General features: G+C 41.1%; 1 protein-coding gene across 1 annotated transcript in view; it reads left to right on the plus strand.

Annotated features, from left to right (window-relative positions):
* The window catches only part of KDM7A (lysine demethylase 7A), an 89,415-nt gene that overhangs the window by 55,711 nt on the left and 6,740 nt on the right, over positions 1-26,964 (plus strand). The window contains exons 10-17 of the mRNA XM_084649980.1: positions 3,710-3,801; positions 12,266-12,355; positions 13,551-13,760; positions 15,960-16,084; positions 16,782-16,942; positions 19,506-19,603; positions 26,277-26,422; positions 26,574-26,779. Coding sequence (XP_084506106.1) covers positions 3,710-3,801; positions 12,266-12,355; positions 13,551-13,760; positions 15,960-16,084; positions 16,782-16,942; positions 19,506-19,603; positions 26,277-26,422; positions 26,574-26,779 — 1,128 coding nt within the window. The remainder of the gene's footprint in view (positions 1-3,709; positions 3,802-12,265; positions 12,356-13,550; positions 13,761-15,959; positions 16,085-16,781; positions 16,943-19,505; positions 19,604-26,276; positions 26,423-26,573; positions 26,780-26,964) is intronic.

The following is a 26,964-nucleotide window of genomic DNA, read 5'->3' on the forward strand; positions in this document are numbered from 1 at the left end:
GCGGTAATGGCAGCAGTAGCTGGGAGCCCCGGGGCTCCGGTGGTGATTTAAAGGGCCTGGGGCTCCCGGCCGCTACCACTTCCAGCACTGCGGACTCATGGAGCATGAGATTCTCCCACGACCGTGAGTGGGAACTGGATACATTAATCCTTCAGCTCATTTTCAACTGCTGGGGATTCCCCACCATAGATCTTTTTGACACACCACAAAATGCCCACTGTCCTCAATTCCGCTCAAGAGCGGGACTGGGACACGTATCTCTGGGAGATGCATTCCTCATCACATAGGATGCACCACTACTCTATGCCTTCTATGCCATTAGCTTTCTGCCTGGACAGGACTAAATCTTTTTCTGAAAATCACCACGTTTATTCCTTTCACGGACCGAAAGATCCAGGGACACAGCCATCTAACAATGCCTTTCCAAATGGATCTTGCAGCGTATACATCTGTCCTACCAACTACACAATCAATTAGAGCACATTCCACCTGCTCGCTTTCCACCTTCATTGCCTTTCTCAGTAATGTTCCCACTGCTGACATTTGCAAAGTGGCCAGATGGGCATCAACAGACACTTTTGTCCATCACTACACCTTTACTCACGACACCACAGCAGACACTTTCCTAGGACATACTGTTTTATCATTTGAAATAAACGCTGCTTCAAAGCCCTAGCCTTCCAATTAGGGGCACTGCTTCTTCGTCACCTACAGTGGAACATCCATAGGGACATCACTTGAAGAAGAAGAAGAAGAAAAAGTTACTCACCCTGTGCAGTAACTGAAGTTCTTTGAGGTGTGTGTCCCTATTAGTGCTCCATTACCTGCCCTCCTCCCCTCTTCTTCAGAGCCAACACATAGGCTCTGCGGCAGAGAAGGACCTGGAGGGCAGTTGGACCTCACAGTGCTCTATATACATCCTGCTCAGAGCGCAAGAAAGGGGAGGTGTGCATGTGCAGTCCAATAGGCACTGCCGATGAAGATCTCCTGTCTCAGGGGCAGGGGGCGCTGCCACACCTACATTGGAGGGACACATGGGGGGACACATTCTGAAGAACCTTAGTTAATGCACAGGGTGAGTAACCACCTCCTCCCAATAAAATTCCTTTTATGAATAGACAATGTGCCATTTGGTATGAGGTTCTTTTTGATCTTTTGCCTCTTTATGGATCAATATTTTTAAGACTTGGAGAGAGTCACATTCTTCATGTATAATGCTCATTCTGCTATGACAATAAAAATCTCCTTTTAGAAAAACAAGATCAGTATCTGAACAGAAATCTTTCATGCCAAGTTTCAGTGCTGAACTAATTTGTACAATTTGCTGGACAGAGGTACTTCTGTGGTACTATGAGTGTTGTAACATGCATTAAACTGATCTGTTTCACAATCAGAACTTTAAAATCATTGATTGCTCTCCTAAACAGAGCTCTCAACTGTACTGTATCATTGTGACGGGGTTCCCGGGGTGCAACCTGAACTGTGGGACCGCTGAGCCCTCTGTCCCACCAACCTGGGGTATCCCTCTCACACTGTGATGCTGTTGACAAGCTACAAACCTCTGGCAGGTACTGCACTTACACAGACATCCACAGGCAGGGACACACCCAACAGAGTTACATGAATGCTTCTCCCAGCCACTCATGAACCAACAATAGAGAGGCTCCAGCCAATTCCCCCCAGCTCCCCAGCCTTGCACCCCAGAACAGTACTGCCTTGTCCTGGTCAGAAGCCTGACGAATGTAAGTTCATTACCCAGTCCGCATCTCCCTCAATGTGGACAGGACATGCACTAGCCTTGGTATTTTGAGTTGAGATTTCCCAGCCAAAACACACTGTTTTAGGTGAAATATAAAACATATTTATTAACTACAGAAAGATTTTAAGTGATTATAAGTAGTAAACTTAGAGATTAAGGTTGGTTACCTAAGAAATAACATAAATTTGCAGTCTAAGTTCTATAAACTAGAGAGGATTTGAATCAAGCAGTGTCTTGTCCTGATAGAGAGTACAAACTGGTCACAGATCTTCAATACACAGGCTGGAATTCTCCTCCAGCCCAGGACTCCCTCACCTGTTCAAAGTCTTTGTCCCCCAGGCATGTTTTCAGGTGTTGAGTTGTGGGGTCAGTGAAGCCAAGTCATAATGTGGCTCCCCTCCTTTATAATTTCTTCCAGTTTTCTGGAGAGATCTATCCTCATGAGGTGGGGGTCCTCCCCCATTGGTCAAGCATTCTCCATTGTCCACATGCTCTCTCTGAGAAATCTCCATTATATACAGTTCCTGGGATAGTGGATTCTTTTTAATGAGCCATCAGCCCATCCGGCTACTCCATTGTTGTACTTGGAAAGGGTGGTGGTGGGTGTTCCTAACATCACAACATACGTCAGTAACATACACATAACAAAACTTCACAACTTCACACAGAATGACAACACATACAATCCAACAGGTATTAATGTTCAACAAATCAAGACTTTTCTAAAATGATATCTCACAAGGCATACTTTGTATGTAACACATCATAATTATATGATAGTGGTGAATATGGGGGTTTCAGGGTGCTGTTTTGAGGTACAGAGTGCCACAGTCATGGAATACATTTGCATTGCAGCTGGTTATGGCAGGTTCCCTTTAAAAGGGATAGCTGGTGGGCTAGCTGGGAGATGTTTCTGCTGCACCTTTGGGCCCCCTGCTCTTTTCCTCCTCACTTCCACCCTTCAAAGAGCAGAGAGCATCCTGACAAAAAAGAAACAGAGCTGCTTTGAAGTTGAAAGGAGTTTTAGACAGGGAAGAGGAAAAAGCCAATGACTGGGCCCACACCTTATTCACAGGAGGAGGGAGCAGAAAGAGCACAGCAGCTCTAGGCCAGATCTGCTCCTTTCTTCCCCATGAAGGTGTTGACCCAGCAGCCACCTCCCTCCTCACCCACTCTATCTGTTAATGGCAGGGCAGGAGGAATAAAACCTGCTGAGTCTTTCTGGCCAGCTCTCCTTTCATCATAGGCAGTTCTGCTATAGGGAAGAGAGTGAAAGGAAAGATTGAGCTGCAGCCCCCAGGAGCTGTAGCAGCCTTTGGGAGTCTTTGCACTCCAGCAGCAGCAGCCATCATCCTTAAGGGAAGAAGAGGGTGGCCACTCACTGCAGGGGAGACCATATTAATGTTGTGTGTATGTGTGTCATTGATTGGGATTATGGCAGAGATTTGGGGTGCCATAAGGCAGCTGGCTTGAATTGCATTAATTTTATGTGGGTGAATTTAATTGAGGCATTTTTGTATTGAGACTGTCCATTCACACCACTCTTGTAGCCCCAACTAGTAAAAATGTGGAACACTTGTGTGGTGGTGAACTAGAAAGTAAAGATTGTTTCAGCATAAATTGTCATCTAGGATGTTTTCTCTAAACCAGTTGTGCAATCTGTTGTATGCTGTTCCCCCGGCCCTAAGTAACCTGTAACACATTGCAAAACTCATGTAATTGTTTCATGCAGTAAGAAGCCATCCTTGAAAACAGATTTTGTACTTTAAAACATTCTTTCTTATGGTTTGATGTACATAAACACATAGAGTACTACATTTCAGTTGTTTGTCACATGTTTTGTTGGTAGTGTAATACATTGGCAGGTTTATTAAAGGTTGAGAGGTCTGTACCTGATTTGTGGTTTTACATTGTAATATGCTTATAAACTGAAACCTCTGTCCTTTTTAGAACTGAGGGAAGATGGTTTCCAGCCCCAGAACTTCTTAGTCCAAGGAGTGAAGGCTTTACTTAGTGCTTTAAAGTTATGGATGAAAAAAGAAGTAAGTGCAAGTGTATTTGTTTGTTCGTTTGTTTTAGTGAATTGTTTTTAATTTTAAAACTACATGAAAGTCTGAATCCTTTTAGAGTGTATTGCCATTTTATAGATCTTTCATCCATTCGTAAGTATTGGAAAACTTGCTAGAAATTATGGATGGATGGTTTGGGGGAAAGCTGTCTGAGATGGTTTTATATTGTATGACACTATCCGTCATTATAGACCAATTACTATATTTAACTCTTGGGATTGCATTTAATCCAGCTTTCTCTTTCCAGTATATGATAAAGGAGTTAGACGGCAATCACATGAAGTTTCCCCATGTGAAATTATTATTGCATGTTGGCACAACGTACTTTGTGTGTCCACTGATATCACTTCTGTACTGCAGAGATGATCAGAATTTGGCAGAAATGTATTCTGATTTAGAATTTGCTTTTGTTTTCCTCCACATTTTGCACATATGGTGCACAGTAACTTAGACCTAGTAGCCTTTAAAAGCTTATCTACAGAAATGGCTCCTTGTAGGTGCTCTAAAGGAGATTAAACTATCCAGAAATGAATATGGGGAGACCCTAAATACATTAGTACACTGGGAACCCCTCTGAAAAAAGTATTATATTTGTTAGCCCCATCTCTAGCAAAGTTACTCTGTGTGGGGGAGGAAAGATTGAGATCTTGTTTTCCCTCCCTTTGCTGAATGATTTGATTCCCCCTCCCCCCCATTTAGTTGAAACAAGAAGCTCTGAAGACCAAATTATTTAGAGCAGTAAAGGGAGAAGGAAAAACACAGGACACATAAACTAAAGATGTCCTGACACCCCCCCTCCTACCCCCCCAAAGAAAACAGTACTGATTTTGTGGGGAGATTTGGGGTTCAACACTTTATTCTCTATTCTCTCCCCCCCCCCCCCGCTATGGTGGTTGGTCTGGTCTACAGGCTTAGCTGAAAGCTCAAGAGGGGACCTCTTTGGCTTCAGGCCCACTTATCCATGCTTCTGTGAAACTAATCACTGCATAACCATCTCCTCTCAGGCCTTCTTTGAATATTCACAGTAAGCTAAAAACTGGGAGAAGTTTGAATTGTAATTTTTCACAGAAAGTGGTTTGTTTGTTTTTGTTTTTGGTGTGTGAGTGCCCTCTGTGTATCCCACTCCTGGGATATAGCAGCTTTGGAATATTTCTAGCGAGCAGTGTCAGTTGGGGCCATTTTCCCCTTCTCTCCCTCTCCCCCCACAAAGGATTCAATGGGTATAAAAGGGAAGAGTAATGGCCACACCCACCCTTCAGTTCCCTTTTAACCATCAAAGGTGTAGAGAGGTTGAATCATATTCAGTGTCATTGATGTTTCTTATCTGTTTTGTGCTTTTTGGTTCTGCCTTTTGTCGGCTGTTTTCTTTTTTGTTAAATTAACAGTACAGGTTTCTTCAGTTTGAAGAATAAAGAAGAAATGCTACCTATTGGGCTCAGGTATCATATGGATGACTTGCAAGAGCCAGAGTGCTGCCTCACACTCCCTTTCTATCAAGGGAGGCTCTTCAGACTAAGTCTGGTTGTGATCAAGTTCAACACTGACTTTGGACATCCCCTAGCCTTAAGTGGCTCTGTGTCCAGCTTAAGCAACATCCATCTCCCCAGTCTTATCTGGACGAGTCCAGCACTGAGGTCTTTAGGTCAACCTAATTCATTGCCAAGGTTCTAGCATTGTCAATATTGAGGTTGAGGTTCACAGGTCCCTTCGGGTTGACTGAATTTCATGATGACATCTGTTGGGGGGCTTATTCCTTCACCCACTTACTTCCCTGGTCCTTCTTGCATGAACAGAGAGCAACAATACCCAAAGTCCAAAGGTGCAAACAATTCTATGTTTATTGGGGTGAACTTCCAGCAAGCATGATTCCAGTTTCCTTCCTTAGTGTCCCCCTTCCCAGCTCTGACACCACAGAGCCTTACCTGTGTCCCTGTTCCCATTCCCCCCCTTAGCAAAACACGATTCCAGTTCCCCCCCGTTCCCTGTTCCCATTTTTCCCCCCCTTACTTCCTGATTGACTGCAGACTATAGTAAAACTTGAGTTCTGCTTAGCTATACCTTAACCAATCATTTTCCTGAAATGTAACTAACCAATCCTAACATATTGTAACATGATTATTTAATCAGTTATATCCCACCACCCAGCAAAATTAATTATACACCAGACAGAAACAATCACAGAACCAGACAGAGACCATGCAAATAAACAATAGCAAAGTGGGAAATAGAATGACAAAACAGTAGAGAAGTGAGGATTTCACATCTCAGCTATTGATAAGTGAGTTCTTGCCAGACAGGATGCTATCAAACTAAGTTTCCTTTTACATTTTCTAGGCACTTCCCTTTCTCTGGAGGCGACAGGCACTATCAGGACAGGATTGTGTTCCTAACAACCCAATAGCACCTTATTTCAGTTAGACTAATTTGGAATGTGAGCATGTGACCGCACGCTTCCCAGCTTATGGCTGCCTCTGCTGCTTAGCCAAAGGCCTTAGCCTAAGAAGAGGGCCTCAGACTGTCACAGTGAGAGAAGGCCCTTACACCAGCAGACAGTGATTTTGATTCTTTCTTTTATACCTCTATAACTAGCTAAGTGATCAGAATAAGCCTAAATTCTTAGTCTAGGCCTTTGCAGACAGGCCTGCATACCTATATCCTAACAACATCATCGGTGTGACATCTCTTGAGCCACTAGGAAACCGCAATAAATCAGTTAATTAATACATTTGGCAGCCAGTCCTGGAATCCCATTGCCTTAGCACCGGAGGTCTGTGTTCCAATCAGATTAGGTCCTCTTGTGCTGGCAAAACTGGTACTTTGGTCCTAGAACCTATTCTGTTATGGTGCCAGGAAGACCTTGGTCTTTGTCTCCTATGCATAAACTAAAGATTATCTGCTTTGGGCACAGATGCCTCAGAAATCTTCTCCTATTATTTTAAATTTACCTGTACCTGAGTACTCAGATAGCAACAATGGCCAATGGGAAGGCATTCAACTTCTTAATCTCAGTTGGGAACCCCAGATATATAGTACCAATTCTTCAGAATTGTTAGTGAATAATGTTCCTCAGCCACAGCAAATAAAGATTGCTACCTGTAAGGTGACATTGAGATTGTATCACCTTTTCCAGGGGACAAATTCTAGCTCTTTATCAGTCCAACTAGTCGCAAATGTCCATGAGATGCTTCTTTTTAAAACTGTGCTTTAAAAAATACCAGAGAACCTTCCTAGGCTGACTTCATCCATCTTAGATGTCAGAGTATTTGTGTGTCTCCAAACTTTGGTCCACAAACAGGTTCTTTAACAGTGTAACTGGGTGATATCTTTACCTGGGCCACACATACAGCCTCCAGAAGACAGGAGCCATGATTCATTGATACTGCTTACTCCTGAGTCACTTACGTCTCACTTCACTTTCTGTATCTTCAGTGATCTAACACATGCTGATCAGAGAATTCCTTTCTCACATCCCTTACCATTTACAGCAATATTTCCAGATGGCAGACTTGGGACCTTCATCTTGTTATCTAGCCTTTTTAAGAATTATGGACTCTGGTGGAGGTGAAAGCTCCACATTATGGTTCTGGAATTGAATGCCATTTGTCTAGCGTGAAACTATTCCTCCCTTTAACGAAGACCAGAGACTCATCGACCAAAAACACAAATGTCTTCGTTAGGTCTCTCTGCCATTATGTATTGTGTAAAGACTATGACCAGACTAGACCTCTTTGTTACCAAGGAAAATATCCATTGTCTCCTGTTCTGCTAGAGAGGTCACTTCAGGGTCAAACAACACCCAGTGTTCCTGACAAACTCCCTTTTTCTTAGATTGGAATTGGGAATTCCTCTGTTCCATTCCATATAGACCTGCCAGAGCATATGCATTTAGAACGTAGAGGATTTAGAAAGAAGAAATTGAGAGAGGTGGCCAAAAAGAATGAGTCTGAAGAGGGTAGAAAGAGATGTTAGGCTGAAACAGGTTATTCCAGCAGCCCTGAAAGATGAAAATGATGAAAGGACGTCAGAAAGGAGCAAGATGAACAAAATATGTACAAAATTCTACAGTGATCTCTAGTCCTCACATATCCGTGTCCAGCGTACACCATCAAGGCAGCAGGCTACAGAAGAAGTTTGTGGTGTTATTTGGGAAGAAATTGAATACGCAGTTCTTAACATAAAGAGAAGGAAGGAACCCAGAGTGGAGGATGATTGGCTGGAATATCTCAAAGCAGGGGAAGATACTCTCTTCAAAGCGTTGACGCAATGGTTCACCATCTACATCAATAGTGTGTTCCAGATGCATGGAAGAAATCAAAAACAATACTATCGATGAAGAAAGACGATCCAGAAGAATTGAGCAAGTACCATCCAATCACATTCCTCTCACAAGTTTATAAGGTCTTCACCTGCATCATACTCAACTGGGTTAAGAAGGATCTTGAGATGCATGAAAGCAGAGAACAAGCTGGTTTCCGCTCAGGGTATTCGACAATTGATCACATCCACTCAGTTAGGCAGCTCGTCAAAAAATGCAAGGAATACAAAGTACCATTGTGTCTTGCATTTGTCGACTACAAAAAGGCATTTGACGCAGTGGAGATTAAAGCTGTACAAAACGTGCTCAACAAAATCTGAATTGACCCGAGGTACATTGACCTGCTGGAAAAAATTCATTGCAGTTGTTCAACAGGGATAACATTATTCAATATCCCGTGCATTATTATTATACGTAGAGGAGTCAGACAAGATGAGTGTGTCACCGAAGCTGTTTTCAGCAGTACTGGAGTCACTGTTCAAAAAATTGTACTGGGAAGAAGGAATCAGAATTGACGGAGAACAGTTAATGCATCTTCTCTTCGCTGACGACTGTAATATTGGCAAAGGACACCGCAGAACTGGAGAACAAATTGCAGCAACTACAAACACTTTCGCATGATATCGAGTTGGAAATGAACACATGGAAGACTAAGTGGATGCAGAATGAGCATTGTGCAGCAGGAATCATCACTGTAAACAAAGTAATTGAGGAGGTCAACAAATATATTTACCTGGGTCAGCAGCTGAACAGAGACAACTCATTTGAAGGGGAATGCAGTAGGAGGAGACAGGCGGGGTGGGCAAGTTTAATCAAAAGCGGAGGAAGAAAAATTCACTGTCACTCAGAGGTCAATGGAAAGGTGAATGTGTAAGGTATCGCTCCATGATCACATATTGAATGAGGTGATCAGAAGGCATACAGAGGTGACTGATGTAGTGCAGGCGATGTATAACAGAAAGAGGAGATGGGCTGGTCAGGTAGTCCACAGACAATAGGTGAACAACCTGCATCAGTGACTGAATCCCCAGAGACCACAAGCGACCACTGGGCATACCGAAAACGTGCTGGGCCAATCCTGTGACAAAACACTTTGGCCAGAAATGGAAAGAACGTGCTCGTAACAAAACAGAATGTTGTGGCATCAACTTGTGTTCGTGGAGGGATGGATGAGGACAAGCCAGACAAAGGTGATTCCATATAGGTTCTTACTGCACTCAGCACTGTTGTATCTGAGTGTGTTCCAATAGTGTATTAAGCAAGATGACCAATGTCACATGTTGTTTGTTCTCTTATCCTCTCCAGGGGGAGAAGTATATGCAGGGGCCAGTCTTGTTAAGGTTTTATAAAATATACATGTTGGTATGTATGTTAGAGAAGGAAAGGTCAAAGAAATGTGCCTTGCACTTGGAGTGGAAGGTGGGAAGATGTGTGATGGTCTTTAGTTCCTGGGAGAATTCATTCCACTTTTTTTGGAGTGGTCTCTGGGAAAGGTCTGTCTCCCTGCACAGAGGAGATTTACCTTTATTGTGTAGAGTTCCATTGCACGAGAGGAGCAAAGTTGTCCACCTCAGTCTTCATCCTAGAGCTTTAGGTGGTCTTTTAGATATCTTGGGCTCAGACCATGGAGTACCTTGAAGATGAGGATCAAGACCTTAAATTCAATTCACTATTTTATGGGAAGCCAGTGTAGGGAGCAGAGGTCAGGTTTGATGCGCTCACAGTAGCGTGTATTGCTAAAAAGATGTGCTGCAGCATTCTGTACTAGTTGGAGCTTCCAAAGTGCTGAAAGCTTCTTGCCCAGATATATTGGCATGCTTATTCCATCTGAGAGTTGACAAAGGTGTGAATAACTGAGGGCAGGTCCTCATCTGCCAGGATGGGAAGAGGTCTGCTAGCCAATTGGAGATGATAAAAAGAGCTACTCACGATACTGCTGTGTAAGAGTCTAGTGTCTCCAAGGAATCCGAGAGTAATCCTAAACTACAGAATGAATTGACCAGTTGTGGATGTGTGCCTTCAGTCAAAGGAGACTTCACTGTGGGTATCTACTCTTTAGTATGTTTTCATCTGCCCACTTGCATCATCCATTTCTTGCTCGGATTCAGCTTCAGCCAGCTGTTCCTCATCTGTGAGCTCATCTCATCTATACACTGGGTCATCTTAACGGTGGTAATGTGGTTATATGTAGTGAAGGATAGGTAGGGCTGTGTATCATCTGCATATTGCTGGCACTTGAGTCCATGCGTCTGACCAGTTCGCTTAGTGGCTGCATAGAAATGTTGAAAAGGATTGGAGGATGAAATTGTGGTCATTTTCAATATTAGCTTGGCCTGCCATCTACAGCGGATGCGTTGTTGTTGTTTTTGTTTTTTGTGTGGTAGATTTGCAATCCTTGTTTACCTAGAATGCCTTAGCCCCCTTTTCTAGGGGGGTTGTAATGCTTGCTGAACTCCAAGTGGGAGTATACAGAGGCCACTCAAAGAAGAAAGAGGTTTCTTCCAGTAACTGTTCTTCGAATGTTGCCTCTGCATATCCCACCTTTCCCTCTTCTTTGGAGTCTCAGGTTTGGTTCTGCACTTAAGGTTTGCTGACATAGATTTGTTGGTTAGGAGTGTGAAACAAATCACATCCTTGCCTGACAAAGCTATGCCAGCAATAACTCTAGTGTAGATGCAGTTACACTGGCAACGAAGTCCTTTTGCTGGCGTAGCTTATTTTGCTTGGGGGATTGGTATAAACTATACCAGCAAATGAATTCTTTTGCTGGTATAAACTGTCTCCACTACTAGAGTTTGCTGAATTAGCTGTATTGGCACATGCTTTCGAGTGTAGACAAGGCCTCAAGTAAATAAATGAAATTAGGGAAGGAACTGAAGGGCAGTTGGGGCCACTCCTCCCTTGAATCATCTGGTGGGATGGGGTGGAAGGAGTGAGTAGCCCCAATGTGCACTGCTTGCTCGAAGAACAGCAGTTACTGGTAAGTAACTGCAGAGCAGTCAATTTAATATTTTCCATAAAATCAATGATCATGATGTTAATACAGCTTTAACCTCACAGCTATGTATTATATTGCATCATCTGTTAAAGGAGAGCCTGCTCTTTCCAACTATCTAAAGAAAACTAAATTCTCAAAAAGGTGCTAGGAATATAAAATTAGTACAGGCTGATGGCTGATTTTTTCCATACAGTGTGTTTCGTAAAGAAAGAAGGCATCAGTTCTTAACTAATGTGGTCTCTGATTTCATCCCAGTAATTCTGTATAGGTGTGCTTTTTCCTATATGTGGCTCTTTGGAGAAGTTATGTTATATAGTTTAGATGTTAAGCAAATTCTCAGTTAATTAGCTAGAACTAAGCCTTCATTAGGTCATTTAGACAGCTTATACTGACTGAAGATAAACCTATGGGGAAAACCCATCTATGTTCAGATATTATCTAAATGAATTAAAGTGAACATATACTATTATGGCCTTGCAGGCTTTTCAATACCATAAGGCCTTGGATCATGCTCTACCAGGTTTAAAATAGGCTCCATCACTGAAATATACAAGGATGCTGCCTGGAGATCAATTCATGCATTTACTCAGCATTGCTTTTGATTTGTCTTTTAGATCTTAGACCCAATTCAAATTAGTGCTGTGACCTTAATGTAACTGAATTCTCTTCAGACCCCACCTGCTTTTAACGTTGTTACTATTAGTAATCTCCCCAAGTAGGGTTCCATACTGACCATACTCAAAGGAGAAAGAGAAGTTGTTTCCAGTACAAGTAGTCAGTTAAATAGATTGTCAGTATGGCTTCCTGTCCCCACTTCTTTAGATTCTTTGCTAAGGATTTTGATAAAATGGAAAGAGCTGATGGATAGTTGATGATGATGCACTCCCTTAAATATCCTTGAGACCAAACATGTAGTGCTGCTTTCTAGAGTTCTGACTGGATTCCCCTGCATGTATATTCATTCATACTGGCAATTTACTCTAACTATTACCAGTAAGTACTCTGGCTTAATTTGAATAGATTTTCTTTGAATCTAGGCTTTTCATAGTTTCATCTACTTTATAGTAGGCTTGATTTTTATCTTAGTATAATTTATTTTATCTTTTTCCACTTTTCACATACAGCTTGTAACAGAACATGCCTTTGAAATTCCAGACAATGTTAGGCCGGGGCATCTCATTAAAGAGCTCTCTAAAGTGATTCGCTCTGTAGAGGTAAGACTGGAAGACATTACTGAACTGCACACAGGTTACTGTGTTTCTCTTGTATCCTTTAATTATTTTAAAAGCTGCCATATTTACAAAAAGGGTACTTGATCACTTTGAGCCTCGTAGCTTTACAGTAGTTGCAACTTTAGTGTCATTATTTTCTGCAGTGTCACTTTCTTATTGTCCTTGCCATTTATTTTTGAAAGTAGAAGGCCAGGTGGAAATTTTTTTTGCAGTTGTCTAACTGCTAGTATTTCCGATTAACCAAAAACATAGCAATTTTTAAATTGTATAATCTTTATTTTAAAATTTAGAAAACTTAAATCTTTTCAAAAGCAAGTGAAAACTTCTAAGAGTTCTAGTTTTTAAATATTTACAATTTTTTTTTTTAGATTATGCTGTTGTAGTGTTGTACATTTGAGAGCCCTGTATTTTCTTAGATTTTAGTGTTTTGTTTCCTTGCTTCTCCCCAATCTGTCCATTTCTTTTGAACATTTTCTGCTCTTTTGTCTGGTATATCACAATCTTTTCTTTTTCCTTCATTTTTCCTTCTCTCTATTTTGTATTGGGCATATTGTGCTACTTTACTACTTAGCCCTTCAGTGATTAGGGTTCCTAGTCTCTTTGAAATGAACATAGTCTTGTGATGAGAGCAGTGCTGGAAACCAAGGAGAGTAGTGGTCTGGTGAGTGTAGTGGGTATATGCCCTGTAATTCTTTAGTGTAAACAGTGGTTAAGGCAGCAGAGTTGTCATGGCAATTTTTTTTTTTTAAATCACAGTAAAAGTAAATTTAGTAAGAGTCCACCGGATTTAGGAGGAAATGATGTGTAAAATCACAGGAATGCCATTTAAAGGGGGAGCGCTGTGGGGATGGTTGGGTTGGATCATGGACACACAGAAAAATCAGGTGCAAACAGAAAAATCATGGTATCTGAAATTTTGACCACTGTTACAAACAGCCTGCCCTAACAATTGTATGTGGTGGCCATTATGTTGTGGTAGCACCTAAAGGCCCCAATTAGGAGAGGGGTCTCCTGCTAAATGCTGTACAGATCCATCAGAAAATACAGTACCTCCCCAAAAGACCTACAGTTTTGTTATTTTATGATTTTTCATTCATTTATGTAAACGGGAAACCCTAATTAAATGTGTGGACTTGTCCCTGACAGACCCCTCTGAAATATTTGTTTTCAATTAAAGGAGGAGAACAGCAAACCAGTTAAAACTCAGGGAATTCTTGGTATGTGCCCAATTTCACGATCCTCACATGAAGCAACCTCTCCTCACCATTCCAGAAGAAAAGTGAGGAAACTGCGAGATCATACAACCAAAGTTCCTTCTAATCTGGATATTCTGGAGCTCCACACAAGGGAGGTACTCAAAAGGCTGGAGATGTCCCCATGGGAGGAGGCAAGTATCACATTGCATGGACATAAAAGACAAAAATTAGAATGTATAAAAAGTTTAAGCCATATATTAAGATGTAAAAAATCGCATAAGAAATTGGATAAAAAATGTATTATAATGCCACTGTATAAATTACATAACTCTCACCTAAATTACTGTATAGAGATCTGGTCATCCTATCTCAAAAAGAATATAGCAAAACACAGGAGATAGAGGATAAAAATAATTATGGCATGAAAGGTCTTCTAAAACAGTGAAAATATTGGGAATATTTAGTTCAGACAGGAGAGGTTGAGAGAGTATGTTAGAAGTATGCAAAACAGTGAATGTCAAGGAGAAAAGTGAATTGAGTGCTCTTATTTGCTGTTTTCTCATAATAGAAGATCAAGAGACATTCCATTAAACTGAAAGGCAACAAGTTTAATTATTTTACATATAAAAATTAAATTTACCTGTGAAACTCATTGCCACAATATGTAATTGAAAAAGAGCCTAGAAGGATTCAAAAATATTTCTCCATTTATATGGAAATTGTGGACATAGTTTTTCATCTAATGTAATTGTGTATTTTCTAAAAGGGATGTAAATGCTCCTGCTTCAGAGGATAAGCCATTCTTGGAGTTAGGAAGAAAGTGCAATTTATGGGCAGGTTACTGGGCATTGTGGGATTTTACCGCTGGCAGAGACCAGCTAGTGGGTGTGATGTTTTGGGGTCCACCCAAACCAGTAAGGGGTTCTGTTATTGCCTGTCCTGTAACTTTGGGAGCCTTTGTGTTGGTTCAGTTCCCTGACACCAGTATACCTCAAGCATAAGGTCTCATCCTGGCTCTCACCAGCCTAGTTACTCTTTGCTGAGTGACACCAACCTTCCAATTCCAGATCTCCCGAAATACATCCTCCCCATAAGTTCTTAGATACCAGATACTCAGATCATACCCCTCTGGTGTGTCACACCCAAGGCATGAAGCCTGCCCCCCTGTTGTTAGCTTATTTTGGCATACATACGCTACACCATTTGTACATTAGAGAGCTGCTTGGGGTAAAAATAAACAAAAAGTTTATTTAATAGAAAAACACAGATTCAAAGATGAAATAGTAAGGAAAGCAAACATATACAAGTTACATAGAAAATAAACAGATGCAAGCTCAGGCTTTACACTTTCATATTAGATAAAATCTTTTTGTCTAATAGTTACCCTATTCTCTTAAAAGTTTCCCAGCATTGATCCTAGCTACAGGAGGGATCCAGCGTTCATGAACAGTCTCCCACAAAAAGACTTTCATCTAAGTTCTGGATGCTCTTTAGTTCAAACCTCTTCCATTTTAAAAGCGTTTGCAGAGTTTTCCTTTAGTATCTCTCCCCCTCCCCCCACAATGTGGAAAAGTTCCCCCTTGCTTAGTTTCCAAAGACTGGGGTTTTCTTTTTGTTTTTAAGCGGTTCTCATTATTTTTCCTGGACTGAACAAAGGCTAGGTGCTTGAAGTCAGGCTTATCTGTTTGGGAAGGTAGCCCCCCTCTGCCTGAGAGGAGGTGTTGCTGACGTTGCACCACAGTTAGTTTCAATTTTTTATACACACACACACACACACACACACCCCCTTCATAACCATAACCTGTATACTTAGCTCATAATGACTATTCAGTTCAATGCATTCAAGCTTTCATAAAAGATCTTACTTGATATACTCTTAGAGTAAAATAGCATAGTAATCATTTGGTTTAACTGTTTAGTTTGTTGAGTTTAAACCTTCTTGTCCTCCCCTTAAGGTGTCTGGACCTGATTGTCACGATGGGCTAGGTAGTAGTTGCCATACCAATTGCCCACTTAGCCTTTGGTTTGCATCACCCTGTTCTTGTTCCTATGATTCGAGAACAAGGATAACTTCTAGAGGAAGCAGTTTTCAACATACTTGTCTGGAAGGATGTTTGGAATATAGCAATGGAGGGTGGTCATAATAAGCAGAAAAAATCCACAGATGAGGAAATGAAATCCAGCAATTCTGTATTGCTGATATCCAAGCTTGTTCTATCCTACCTACTTCAGCCATTGATAGCCAGCTTCAGCTTTTCTCTGCTGGCTATCAGAAATATTCACTATGATCTTTTGGGGAGAAATGCTGTTGTGGATGGCGGAGAAAATAAATTTGTGTAAACTCTTGTCATTTGAGGAAATAATAAACAGTCCTGCTTTTGGTTCTTTAGGACATAGCAAACTCTAAACTGAATGGAAGATTTAACAAGCCCTTTCAGCCATCTTCTACAGTACCTGAATGGAGAACAAAAGACAATGATCTACGCCTTCTGCTTTCAAATGGAAGAATCATTAGGTATAAAAAGTTGCTTATGGATCACTTGTTCAGTCATTTTGGATTGGCGCAGTCTCATTTTTTGACAGAGTTCTTCCCTTCTACTTCTGGTAACTTGTGTCTTCCCTCACACTTACCATAAGGCTTCATGCTGGAAGCAGAGTGGAGAAGGATCCACTAGCACCTCTGTGCTTGCTGTTACTGCTAGGGAAGCAAAGAGGAACTAGGATGGTGGGAGGGAAAGAAAAAGGAGGTGTCTTGCATGTGCATTTAGGTAGTATTAAATTCAGTTATTTGATTAAACTTCAAATTGTAAATATTTTTAAATACACAGATTTGTTAGAAGGGTAAAGTAAATACTCTCCAAATGAAAATTTCTCATCAGAAATACCATAGGGTCAAATTTAATGTGTTCAGAGTCCAGGTTCCAGGAGGAACATGAATGTACTAATCTTCTCAAAACATGCTGACATAATTATGATACACAAAAAAGGAAGTAAAATGTGGAACCATGTGGCTGTTGCTGCAGAGGGAATGCAGTGGGAAAATGTTTGGTAAAAGGAGAAGAAAAGGGCAGACAGTGTGAGAATGAGAATCTTGCCTCTAAGAGAATATTGTAAATAATAAAGAATGTGAACAACTATTTTATGTAAGACTCTGTAAATAATATAAAATTCAGTAAATAGCGTTTGTAACATTTCAATTTTTTGTGAGATAGAGATGAGCGACGACCATTTACAGATCGAAGTCTTTACACGGCAGACAGTGAGGATGAGGATGACAGGACAAGGTCAAAAAAGACAAAGGCTATTAAGATGGAAGACCAGAGCTCAGGGTTGGAAGGACAAGGGACTGCAGATGCCCAGAAACCACTGAACAGTAAGCTTGTTTTTGCTGGAACTGAACAATTCCGCATCTTTTATGACCAGAACAAAGTCCACTTGTACTGTGAACCTTGTCTGTGGAACTTTATTTCAACCAACTGGAATATGGCTTTTCACCAGATGGTTCTTGCTTTAGGTACATTTGGCTAAGTGTGTGATATGTAGGTATGTAGATAATTATGAACCAAAAACTGGTGCCTCCATCGTTTAAGGTTGAGTTGCGCTTTTCACTTAAAGCAGGAATTCTACCTCTTTGTTACTTATGGAAAAATACAGGGTTATCCTTCCTAAAATTACAGCACTTACTTTGAGTAAAGAATAAATTTTCTGAGACTTTTCAAGTAAATCTGGTAAATAATTTGAGTAAAAATTAATTTGAAAATGGTTCCTTTAAGAAATTTAGCACCCAGTGTCAGACTTTGTCTCGAGTGATCTTAATTGAATAATAGACTTTTCGAACTTCCCTTATAGTTAAACCTCACTGAGATTTTGTGCATAGGCTGCAGTTGAAGAATTTAAGGCAAATTGTAATTTTTTGCCATTCTTCATAACTGAAGTTGTATGCAGAAGCTAAAGAATAGTCTCATTCAGAGAATTACATGAAGAAACTGCCCTCTTTAAAAGAGCTGTCATCTTCCATTGTTCTCAATGGGGCTAAGGCCACAGTTTGTCCTTAGCAAAGATTGGCCACTGTCTCCATTCACTTGTTCCTCAAAATGTTCCCTTCTGCCTCTTGACAACATAAGGAGCCATCATCTTCCATGGGGGCAGATTGGCTTCATTTTCACAGCGGGTGATGGTGGCAATTTTGAAAGAGGGCAGTTCTTTGTGAGTTTCTCTGAGGAAGATTTTATGCACCAGTTTCTGCTGTTAGATAGCTTTTCAGTTATAAAAAGTTTAAAAAAAAAAATCTTAAATTTGTTTTCAAAAGCTATCCATTGCACCAGATTTACTCAATGGATCGAGCAGGAGGGAGGGTTAAAGAAGTGTATATGTGGATGTATGCATGTGCCTGAAAGTTGTAGATGGTGCAACAGGGAGGGGGAAACTGCAGCAGGTCTGTGGAAGACAGGTGGGGAGGGGGTAATTTGGGATGTGTGCAGGGGAATATAGAAAGTTGCAATAGGCATGGGGAATTTGAAAGACAGGAGGGAGAAGGAAATTGGAATGTACCTTCTAGATGCTTTGCACTGCTCTGGCAAAACAAAGTAGCAGTAAAACTGGCTAGTGTGCTCTAGCTGCTGATAGGAACTGCCATACTGGATCAGACCTGAAATCTATGTAGTCAAGTATCTTGTCTCCAACAGTGGCTAGCACCAAAAGCTTCCAAGGAAGATGTAAGGACTCCATAGTAGGCAGATGTAGAATATGTCACTCACGTTAGGTCTCATAATTAGACTGGCTTAAGCCCTAAAGCATAAGGTTTAATATCCCTTCTGAAATTTGTGCTAGCATGAACTACGATAATTCTGGATATTTTTGTTACCCAAATGTCTGATCGCTTCTTGGCCTCAGTGGTTTTCTGTGGCAATACGTTCCATAGTCCAAGTACATGTTGTATGATAAAGTATTTCCTTTTATCAGATTTGCTACCTTTTAATTTTGTCAGATGTCCCCTTGCTCTTGTTATGAGACAGGGAGAACAGAAGCTCCTGATCTACCTTCTCTAGACCATTCATTATTTTATGTATATTTATCTTGGCTCCTTTTTGTCTCCTTTTTAAGGTGAACAGTCTGTCTTTTCATGTGAATTTTTCCACGCCCCAAATGTTCTTGCCATCCTTCTCTGAATCCCCTTTAATTCTTCAATATCCTTTTAGAAATGGGCTGACCAATACTACATTCAGTATTCTGGATGAGGCTGTACCATAGATTTTATAGAATGGTATTATAATTTCCATATTGTTCTCCATCACATTATTTATCCTAACACTTTGTTTACTGTTTTTCACTGTAGTTGCACATTAAGCAGAAGTCTTAATTGAGCTGTCTATAGTGATACCCAGGTCCCTTTCCTGAGTTGATAGTTAGAACCTTATAAGGTGTATGTTCCTCTCTCCCCACCCCACCCCCCATGTGCATTACTTCACTATTATCAACATTAAAATTCATTTGCCATTTTTGTTGACCATTCACCTAACTTGGTAAGGACTGAAATCCTCTTTTGTCTTGACTAACCTAAACTGTGTGTTCATTAAAAATCATTAAATCATTAAAAAATCACATGGCAATAGTCTCTTTGAGATTCTTGTTTAGTTTTCATGTATGAAACTTTTAATTAGAAACAACAAGGAAATTCCAAGACACAAACTGTTAAGATGTAGTTAAGGTTGAGACTACACATCAGTAATTTGGGGTAAAGGCACCTAGAAAGAGATCTCTCTCAAAAGGAAAGCAGCTTCACTAAATAACATAACATAAGATTTTATAGATTGATTTTTGGACATTTGTGGGGGCTTTTGAAACCAGATGTTGAAAACTAAATACATGTGATTATTGTTTTTGAAGACGAATGTGAAATGATAGATCTAAGAACTAATTTTGTCCTTTATTTCCAGTGTTCTTTGAAAGTGTGAAATCAGAACTCAGGAATGGATCCTCAGAGTACTCTGATATTTCTGATTCAGAAGAATCTGAGCCTGATTGCACTACCCAGGTAAATGCTAGAGAAGGAAACAGGAGTTGGTCAAATGAAAATCAAAGTAGTATTTTATTTATTTATATTTGTCTTAAAATCTCTGGATACATGTACAAAAAAATTTTAAAAATCCATTCATGAACAAATTGGGCCAATATCTAAAACTAAAAACTATCCCAAATTTGCTCACATACCTAATTCTCACACTCACTCCAATACTGGAGTGTCACTAGCAAGATACGATTTCTTGAGTAGGGATCTTTTGAGTGTTGGACCACAAAGGGGTTTGTGTAGGATAACAGAGAAACAGAAGTGCATATGCTATGAGTGCTAGTGAAGAAGGTATGTAATAGCCTTGCAATGTTTGCCCAAAACATCCCATTCCAGGTATTGATCTTGCAGGGAAATAGTTGTGTGGTTTGGGGCAGGTGGCTTGTTATCCCATCCTGGTAAAAAGGAGATGGAGGTGACTGTAGGGAGGATCTAGAATATTTTCTGAGCAGTCCTGAGGACGGAAGTGCAGAACACACTAAGCTTGCTGAAAAGGCTTAAGCTTAGCTGTTTTGATTTCTTTGATGATAAAGCCAAAGCTCAGGAATGGGGATATGAGTTTTGACTATACACTTTTTAAAAAAACAGGTTGGGAAAGTACCTACTCTCATTCCCTCAACTGCTTTTGTAAGCATAGTGCTCCTCTGCAGAGACTCGTCTGTAATACACATGCTGTTTTGATAAGTCTTGCTTGTGCTCAGCACAAGTTGAAAGACATGTGAATGGTAGATGCAAATATAGCAAGGCTGTCATTGTGAAAGTTCTGCCGGGAGTCACTGGGAAGCTGTGGCCTCAGACCTCCTTTTGCAGTCAGCCAATCATGAAACTGATTTAGAATTACAGAAGAGTTTTTGAATTTCAGTAATGTGCTTTTGGACTGTTAAGTGTTAAGTTGTGTGCTGAATACTTATGACCTTGGGAAGTTGTCATCTTTATCTTACTTTCATTGTCTGAGTAGGGGGTAGAGACCTTCTTGTCATGCTTCTGTCTGCATTCATGGATGGCATCTTCAGCAATTCAACTCAATATTTTATTGGGTTTTTTTCAGCTGTAGAATCAGTAGCATTACATAGCAGTGTGGTTTTCCATATATGTAGCCATTACTGAATTATTTTCAGTGTTCCATCAGCGGTTTTGCAATACTGTTGATTCTTTTAGCTCCACCTGTATTTCTTTCTTTTCTCTTCATTTACAACATATAATAGTGTGTTTGGCATGTTTAAATTAGAGCTGTCGATTAATTGCAGTTAACTTATGTGATTAACTCAAAAAAATTAATTGTGATTAATTGCAGTTTTAATCGCACTGTTAAACAATAGAATACCAATTGAAATTTATTAAATATTTTGGATGTTTTCTTCATTTTCATACATATTGTATTCTGTGTGGTAATTGAAATAAAAGTGTATATTATTTTTATTACAAATATTTGCACTGTAAAAATGATAAAAGAAATAATATTTTACAGTTCACCTCATACAAGTACTGTAGTGCAATCTCTTTGTCGTGAAAGTGAAATTTACAAATGTAGATTTTTTTTTTTTGGTTACGTAACTGCACTCAAAAACAAAACAGTATAAAACTTCAGAGCCTACCAGTCCACTCAGTCCTACTTCTTGTTCAGCCAATCGCTAAGACAAACAAGTTTGTTTACACTTACGGGAGATAATGCTGCCCTCTTCTTATTTACAGTGTCACCAGAAAGTGAGAACAGGCATTTGCATGGCACTTTTGTAGCTGGCATTGCAAGATATTTATGTACCAGATATGCTAAATGTTCGTATGCCCCTTCATGCTTTGGCCACCATTCCAGAGGACATGCTTCCATGCTGATTACGCTCATTTGAAAAAATATGCATTAATTATATTTGTGATTGAACTCCTTGGGGGAGAATTGTATGTCCCCTGCTGCTTTATCTGCATTCTGCCATATATTTCATGTTCTAGCAGTCTCGGATGATGACCCAGCACATCTTCATTTTAAGAACACTTTTTCATTGAAGATTTGACAAAACACAAAGAAGGTACCAATGTGAGATTTCTAAAGATAGCTACAACACCCGACCCAAGGTTTAAGAATCTGAAGTGCCTTCCAAAATCTGAGAAGGACGAGGTGTGGAGCATGCTTTCATAAGTCTTAAAGAGTAACACTCTGATGTGGAAACAACAGAACCCAAACCACCAAAAAAGAAAACCAACCTTCTGCTGGTGGCATCTGATTCAGATAATGAAAATGAACATGCGTCGGTCTGCACTGCTTTGGATTGTTATCGAGCAGAACCCGTCAGCAGCATGGATGCATGTCCCCTGGAATGGTGGTTGAAGCATGAAAGGACATATGAATCTTCAGTGCATCTGGCATGTAAATATCTTGTGATGCCAACTACAACGGTGCCATGAGAATGCCTGTTCTTACTTTCAGGTGACATTGTAAATGAGAACTGGGCAGCATTATCTCCTGCAAATGTAAACAAACTCATTTGTCTGAACAACGAGGAGTCCTTGTGGCACCTTAGACGCTAACAAATTTATTTGGGTATGTATGAGCTTCGTGGGCTAAAACCCACTTCATCAGATGCATGGAGTGGAAAATACAGTAGAGAGGTATAAATACACAGCATATTAAAAGATGGGAGTTGCCTTACCAAGTGGGGGGTCAGTGCTAATGAGCCAATTCAATTTAAGGTGGAAATGGGCAAGAAGAAGTGGGTGCTCCACTGTAGGTGTGCTTGTGTCCCTGCATTGCTGATCAGAAAACTTTGATAGCAGTGTCTGTTCGGCCTGCACATGCACCGTGACCTCCTCATGCTCTGTCACAAGGCTAACCGGCGCACATAGGCGAACCCCCTCAGTTTCTTCTCAACTGCCGCTGGCTAGAGACGGAGCCATTAGCGGTCCGTTTGAGGATCTTTTTTTTTTCCTTCCCCCCTTCAGCATTTCAATAGCTAGTTAATCCCCTTTTTCTCTTAGCTGTAGATTTTCTTTGTTTTTCTCTCCTCCCCTCCTCCCCCAAAAGAAAAGACTTTTAGTTCCCCTTTGTCTAGGGCTCTTTTTCCCCCAGCGTGGGGTATGATTGACTCATTTGGCTTCAAGAAGTGCTTCTTGTGTAAAGAAACCACCCCTCTGGCAGCTAAACATTCTCACTGTATCTGCTGCCTCAGGGAAGGGCACATTTCTCAGAAGCGTGTTCTCTGCCAGCAACTCAAGCCCAGGTCTCGGAAGGCCAGGGAGCTGAGACAAAAACTTATCCTGATGGCGGCAACTCTTCAGCCTCTGCTGGACCCATGCCAGGAGTCACCCAGATGGCACAAATCTTCCACATAGCCCTGGACATTTAGGGACTATGGATCAAAGGAAACAGCCGCAGACCCCTCACGTAAGACTTGTAAAAAGAGAGCCATAAGCCCCGAGTCAGCCAAAAAAGATCGCTGTCATGCTCAGTATCGTCGGCACTGAGACAGTCCAAACGCAGTACCCATAGCTCACGAGTGTCAGAAGTGACAGGTACTGTTGATAGAAAGAAAAGGAGGACTTGTGGCACCTTAGAGACTAACCCATTTATTAGAGCATAAGCTTTCGTGAGCTACAGCTCACTTCATCAGATGCATATCGTGGAAACTGCAGCAGACTTTATATATACACGTACTGTTGATGTGTCTAAAGGCCTGATGGGCATTGGCACTGAGCCAATGGTACCGGTAGAGAAGGACAAAGACACAGACTATCCACCACTAAGAAGATGCTGCCAGTACGAGCAGCACCACTGGCACTGTCAACAGTGAGCCACCCAGCCTCGGAGCACTCAACATGGCCAAAATCCCCTGTTCCCTCCAGACCAACCCACCAACAACTGCCATTGGCACTGGTTCCGTCAGCACCACAAGAGTTCTGGCACTCAAGAGAACTCATGGTATCAGATATACCAGAGTCTCCCTTGATCGGTGCTGGGGCTCCAGTACAGAGTCTTCTCCGGACATGGTAATATTCACCAACAGCGTGTCACACACCTCCACTCTCTAGTGGTGACTCAGATCTCTGACCACTCCTTGCATGCTCCTTATGGTGCCCGATATCAACCTGGGGCTCCCCAGTCATATTCTCCTTCTGCTCCTCAGCCACCATGGTACGGCCGGCCATGGGCACCACCACCACACACTATTGCACTGCCCTAGCAGCCCTACTGGGATCCATGGGCAGCATGTAGACTTTACATCTCCCAGGCACCCGTAATGTAACTCACCACAAGCCCTTGACTCTCCCCCTCGGCCACGGCATTCAGAACTGCCGAACCTCCAAAGGAGATCATAGAGGAACCGGAGGGCAGATTCAAGGAGGAAGTCATGTCGAGGACCAACATCTGTATTTCCCCAAATGAGGCAGGGGTGGCCCCTCCACCATCCTTAGCTGATGATTTTGGGCTATTTCAGAATTTGGCTAAAAGGGTAGCAGACATGCTGCAGATATCTCTAGAGGAGGTAAAAGATACCCATCATAAGCTCCTGGATATCTTGTACTCCTGCTCCTCCTCCAGAATAGTCCTCCCCATCAACATCTTGTTCACTCGCATACCTGTTGATGAAGACAGCCTTCCTGGTGGCAATCACCTTGGCAAGAATAGGGGAAATAGCAGCATTGATGGCAACCCCCCTGCATATACTATTCTTTTGGGACAAGGTCACTCTCCGATCACACCTGAAGTTCATCTCCAAGGTGACCCCCCCCTTTTCACATAAACCAACTGATTCACCTCCCAACATTTTACCCCACCTCACTATAACAGGGAGTATATACTGCATACACTAGATGTTAGGAGTACCCTGGCCTTTTACCTGGATAGGACGGAGGCTTTTAGGAAGTATCCTAAGCTTTTCCTTTTCATTGCAGAGAGGTCTAAGGGCAAAGCGATATCAGCTCAGAGACTGTCCGAATGGGTCTCAAACTGTATCAAACAATGCTATCCGGTTCACAACATAGTACCTCCATCCAGAGTCTGCACCCACTTCATGAGGTCGGTTTCCTTCCCCATCGCCTTCCTCAAATTTGTCCCTATCTCAGAAATCTATAGAGTGGCACCCTGGGAGTCTGCAAATATCTTCACAGAATATTACACTATTACCAGCGATTCTGCTTCTGTTGCCGTCTTCAGCTGCACAGTATTGTCATCTGTAACAGACTTGACTCCAAAGCCCCAGCCCTCCATTGGGGATACTGCTCAGAAGTCACCTACTGTGGATCACCCTTAGGGATACTACTTGAAAAAGAACAGGAAGTTACTCACATTGTGCAGTAACAATAGTTCTTCAAGATCTGTGTCCCTATATGTGTTCCACAACCCACCCTCCTCCCCTCTACTTTGGAGTTCTTGTTAAGGACTTTGCGATAGGGAAGGAACTGAGTGGGATTTGCCAGTGCACACTGGTTAGCCTCGTGAGGGGCAGGGGTACGAGGAGGGAGCAGAGCTTGTGCGGGCCGAATGGACGCTGCTGTCAAAGTTCTCTGACCAGCAGCACAGAAACGCAAGTGGAGCAGTCAGAGAGACATCTTGAAGAACCATCATTACTGCACAAGGCAAGTAACTTCCTTGTTAAAGTTAGTTGTTGGCCTTTCAGTTGTTATGGCATAATCGCTGATCTGTCACTTTTTGGGAGGCAAAGATTAACAGATTTCTCCTACAAATGAAGCTGATGTTGAAAGGACTGTTTTGTTCTTTGTTTGTACAGTGCCTAGAACAGTGGGATCTTAGTCCATGACTGGGGTTCTGAGGTACTACAATAATACATATATTTAATAATAATAAAGAGCTGCTGAAAGGCATGGAACAGGCACCTAAATTATAATCCCAGTTATGTTTTTAGACTGATGGTGGCATCAAAAGTCTCATCACTTGCCTTTTCACAGACTTGAAATTAGAGCCTAAAGTTTTATAGTACCAAAAAGTGCTCATGTAAATACAGTACTTCAGAATTTCAAAAAATTTAAAAAATTCCTTCCCCACAGTAACCTCCACTGAGGTTTTTGTTTTAAAAAAAGACAACCCAATCCCAGATTTTTCACAGCCTTGATTTCTGTTCTGTTGATAAAGGTATTCTTCTACATCGACACATCAGTTTGTTAGGGTACTTAACATATCTGAGATTTCTGTTGCTTTAGTAATCTTTTGTTCTATACTCAATAAGCAATATATAAATTCAACAGCATACATCCAGAACATATTTCCATTACAGAACCAAACAAAGGGGTATAATTAAGATTGGGTGGGCACTGTAAAGCAGCTGAGATGAATAGTGAATGATGGATCATCTGACATGCAAACTGGATGGATTCTGTAAATTGCCTATTTTCAAATTTTAATTTTTGAAGTTTATAAAGTGTAGAGTGTTTTTGTAAGACAAGTTGGGTTTTTGGAGGTGTTAGCTGTAAATCTCTGAAACACACTTTCAACCTTTTTGACCAAATTTGATAAAATCGGATATATTAGACCCGTATGTGTGTTCACTGTTACGGCATTCTGTGCACTATTAGCTATTCCTGAAAAACTAATTAACTGAAAGATGAAGAACCTTTAAGTCTAGATTAGAATCGCAATTATAACTTTAGAATTTATGATGTTCATCTTATGTACTATTTGCTTTTGTTCTAGCTAAAGAATTCCTCTACAGAGGAGTCAGAAAGCTCAGGTGATGAAGAGAAACAGGAGGTAACATCAAATTTCAAGGAAGAATCTAAGATAAGGGACCTCTGTCAAACTACCCAGAAGCCATCTAAAAACGAAACTCCAAGTAAAGGGTGAGATAAATGATGTGGGAGGTCTGGTTTATAAATTAATTAGAACTTCCAGACAAACACATTTGTAAGCCTTTGTTTAATATGAATATAAAAATTATTTCCTTCAGTGAAATTAAAATTCCCTTATGTACTGTCTGGTCTGTTTTTCTAGGGAATGTCCTACCTCGACAAGTACAGAAGAAGAAGCTATTCAGGGCATGCTTTCTATGGCAGGATTGCACTATACCACATGTTTACCAGGTCATACACAAAGCACAGACTGCACAGATAAAAGAACCTCTCATCAGGAACACAGAAGTTACCCCAGAAGTAAGCATAAGGACAGGCAGCCATCCCAGAGTCATAAAACGGAATGTGGTAGGTACTTACATAAACTATCATTGCCACACTATGTTGTTACACTAGGGCTAAGATTTCAAAAATAAGTGCCTAAAATTAGGTTCCTAGAGCCATAGTGAAGTTCCTAAATAAGTATGGTATACTTTCCAGAAGTCAGTGAGATAACAGTGTGCTCAACACTTCTGTAATCCAGGCCAAATCTA

Source organism: Lepidochelys olivacea (genome assembly GCF_965140295.1).
Source record: "Lepidochelys olivacea isolate rLepOli2 genome assembly, chromosome: 1".
Classification (NCBI taxonomy): domain Eukaryota; kingdom Metazoa; phylum Chordata; order Testudines; family Cheloniidae; genus Lepidochelys; species Lepidochelys olivacea.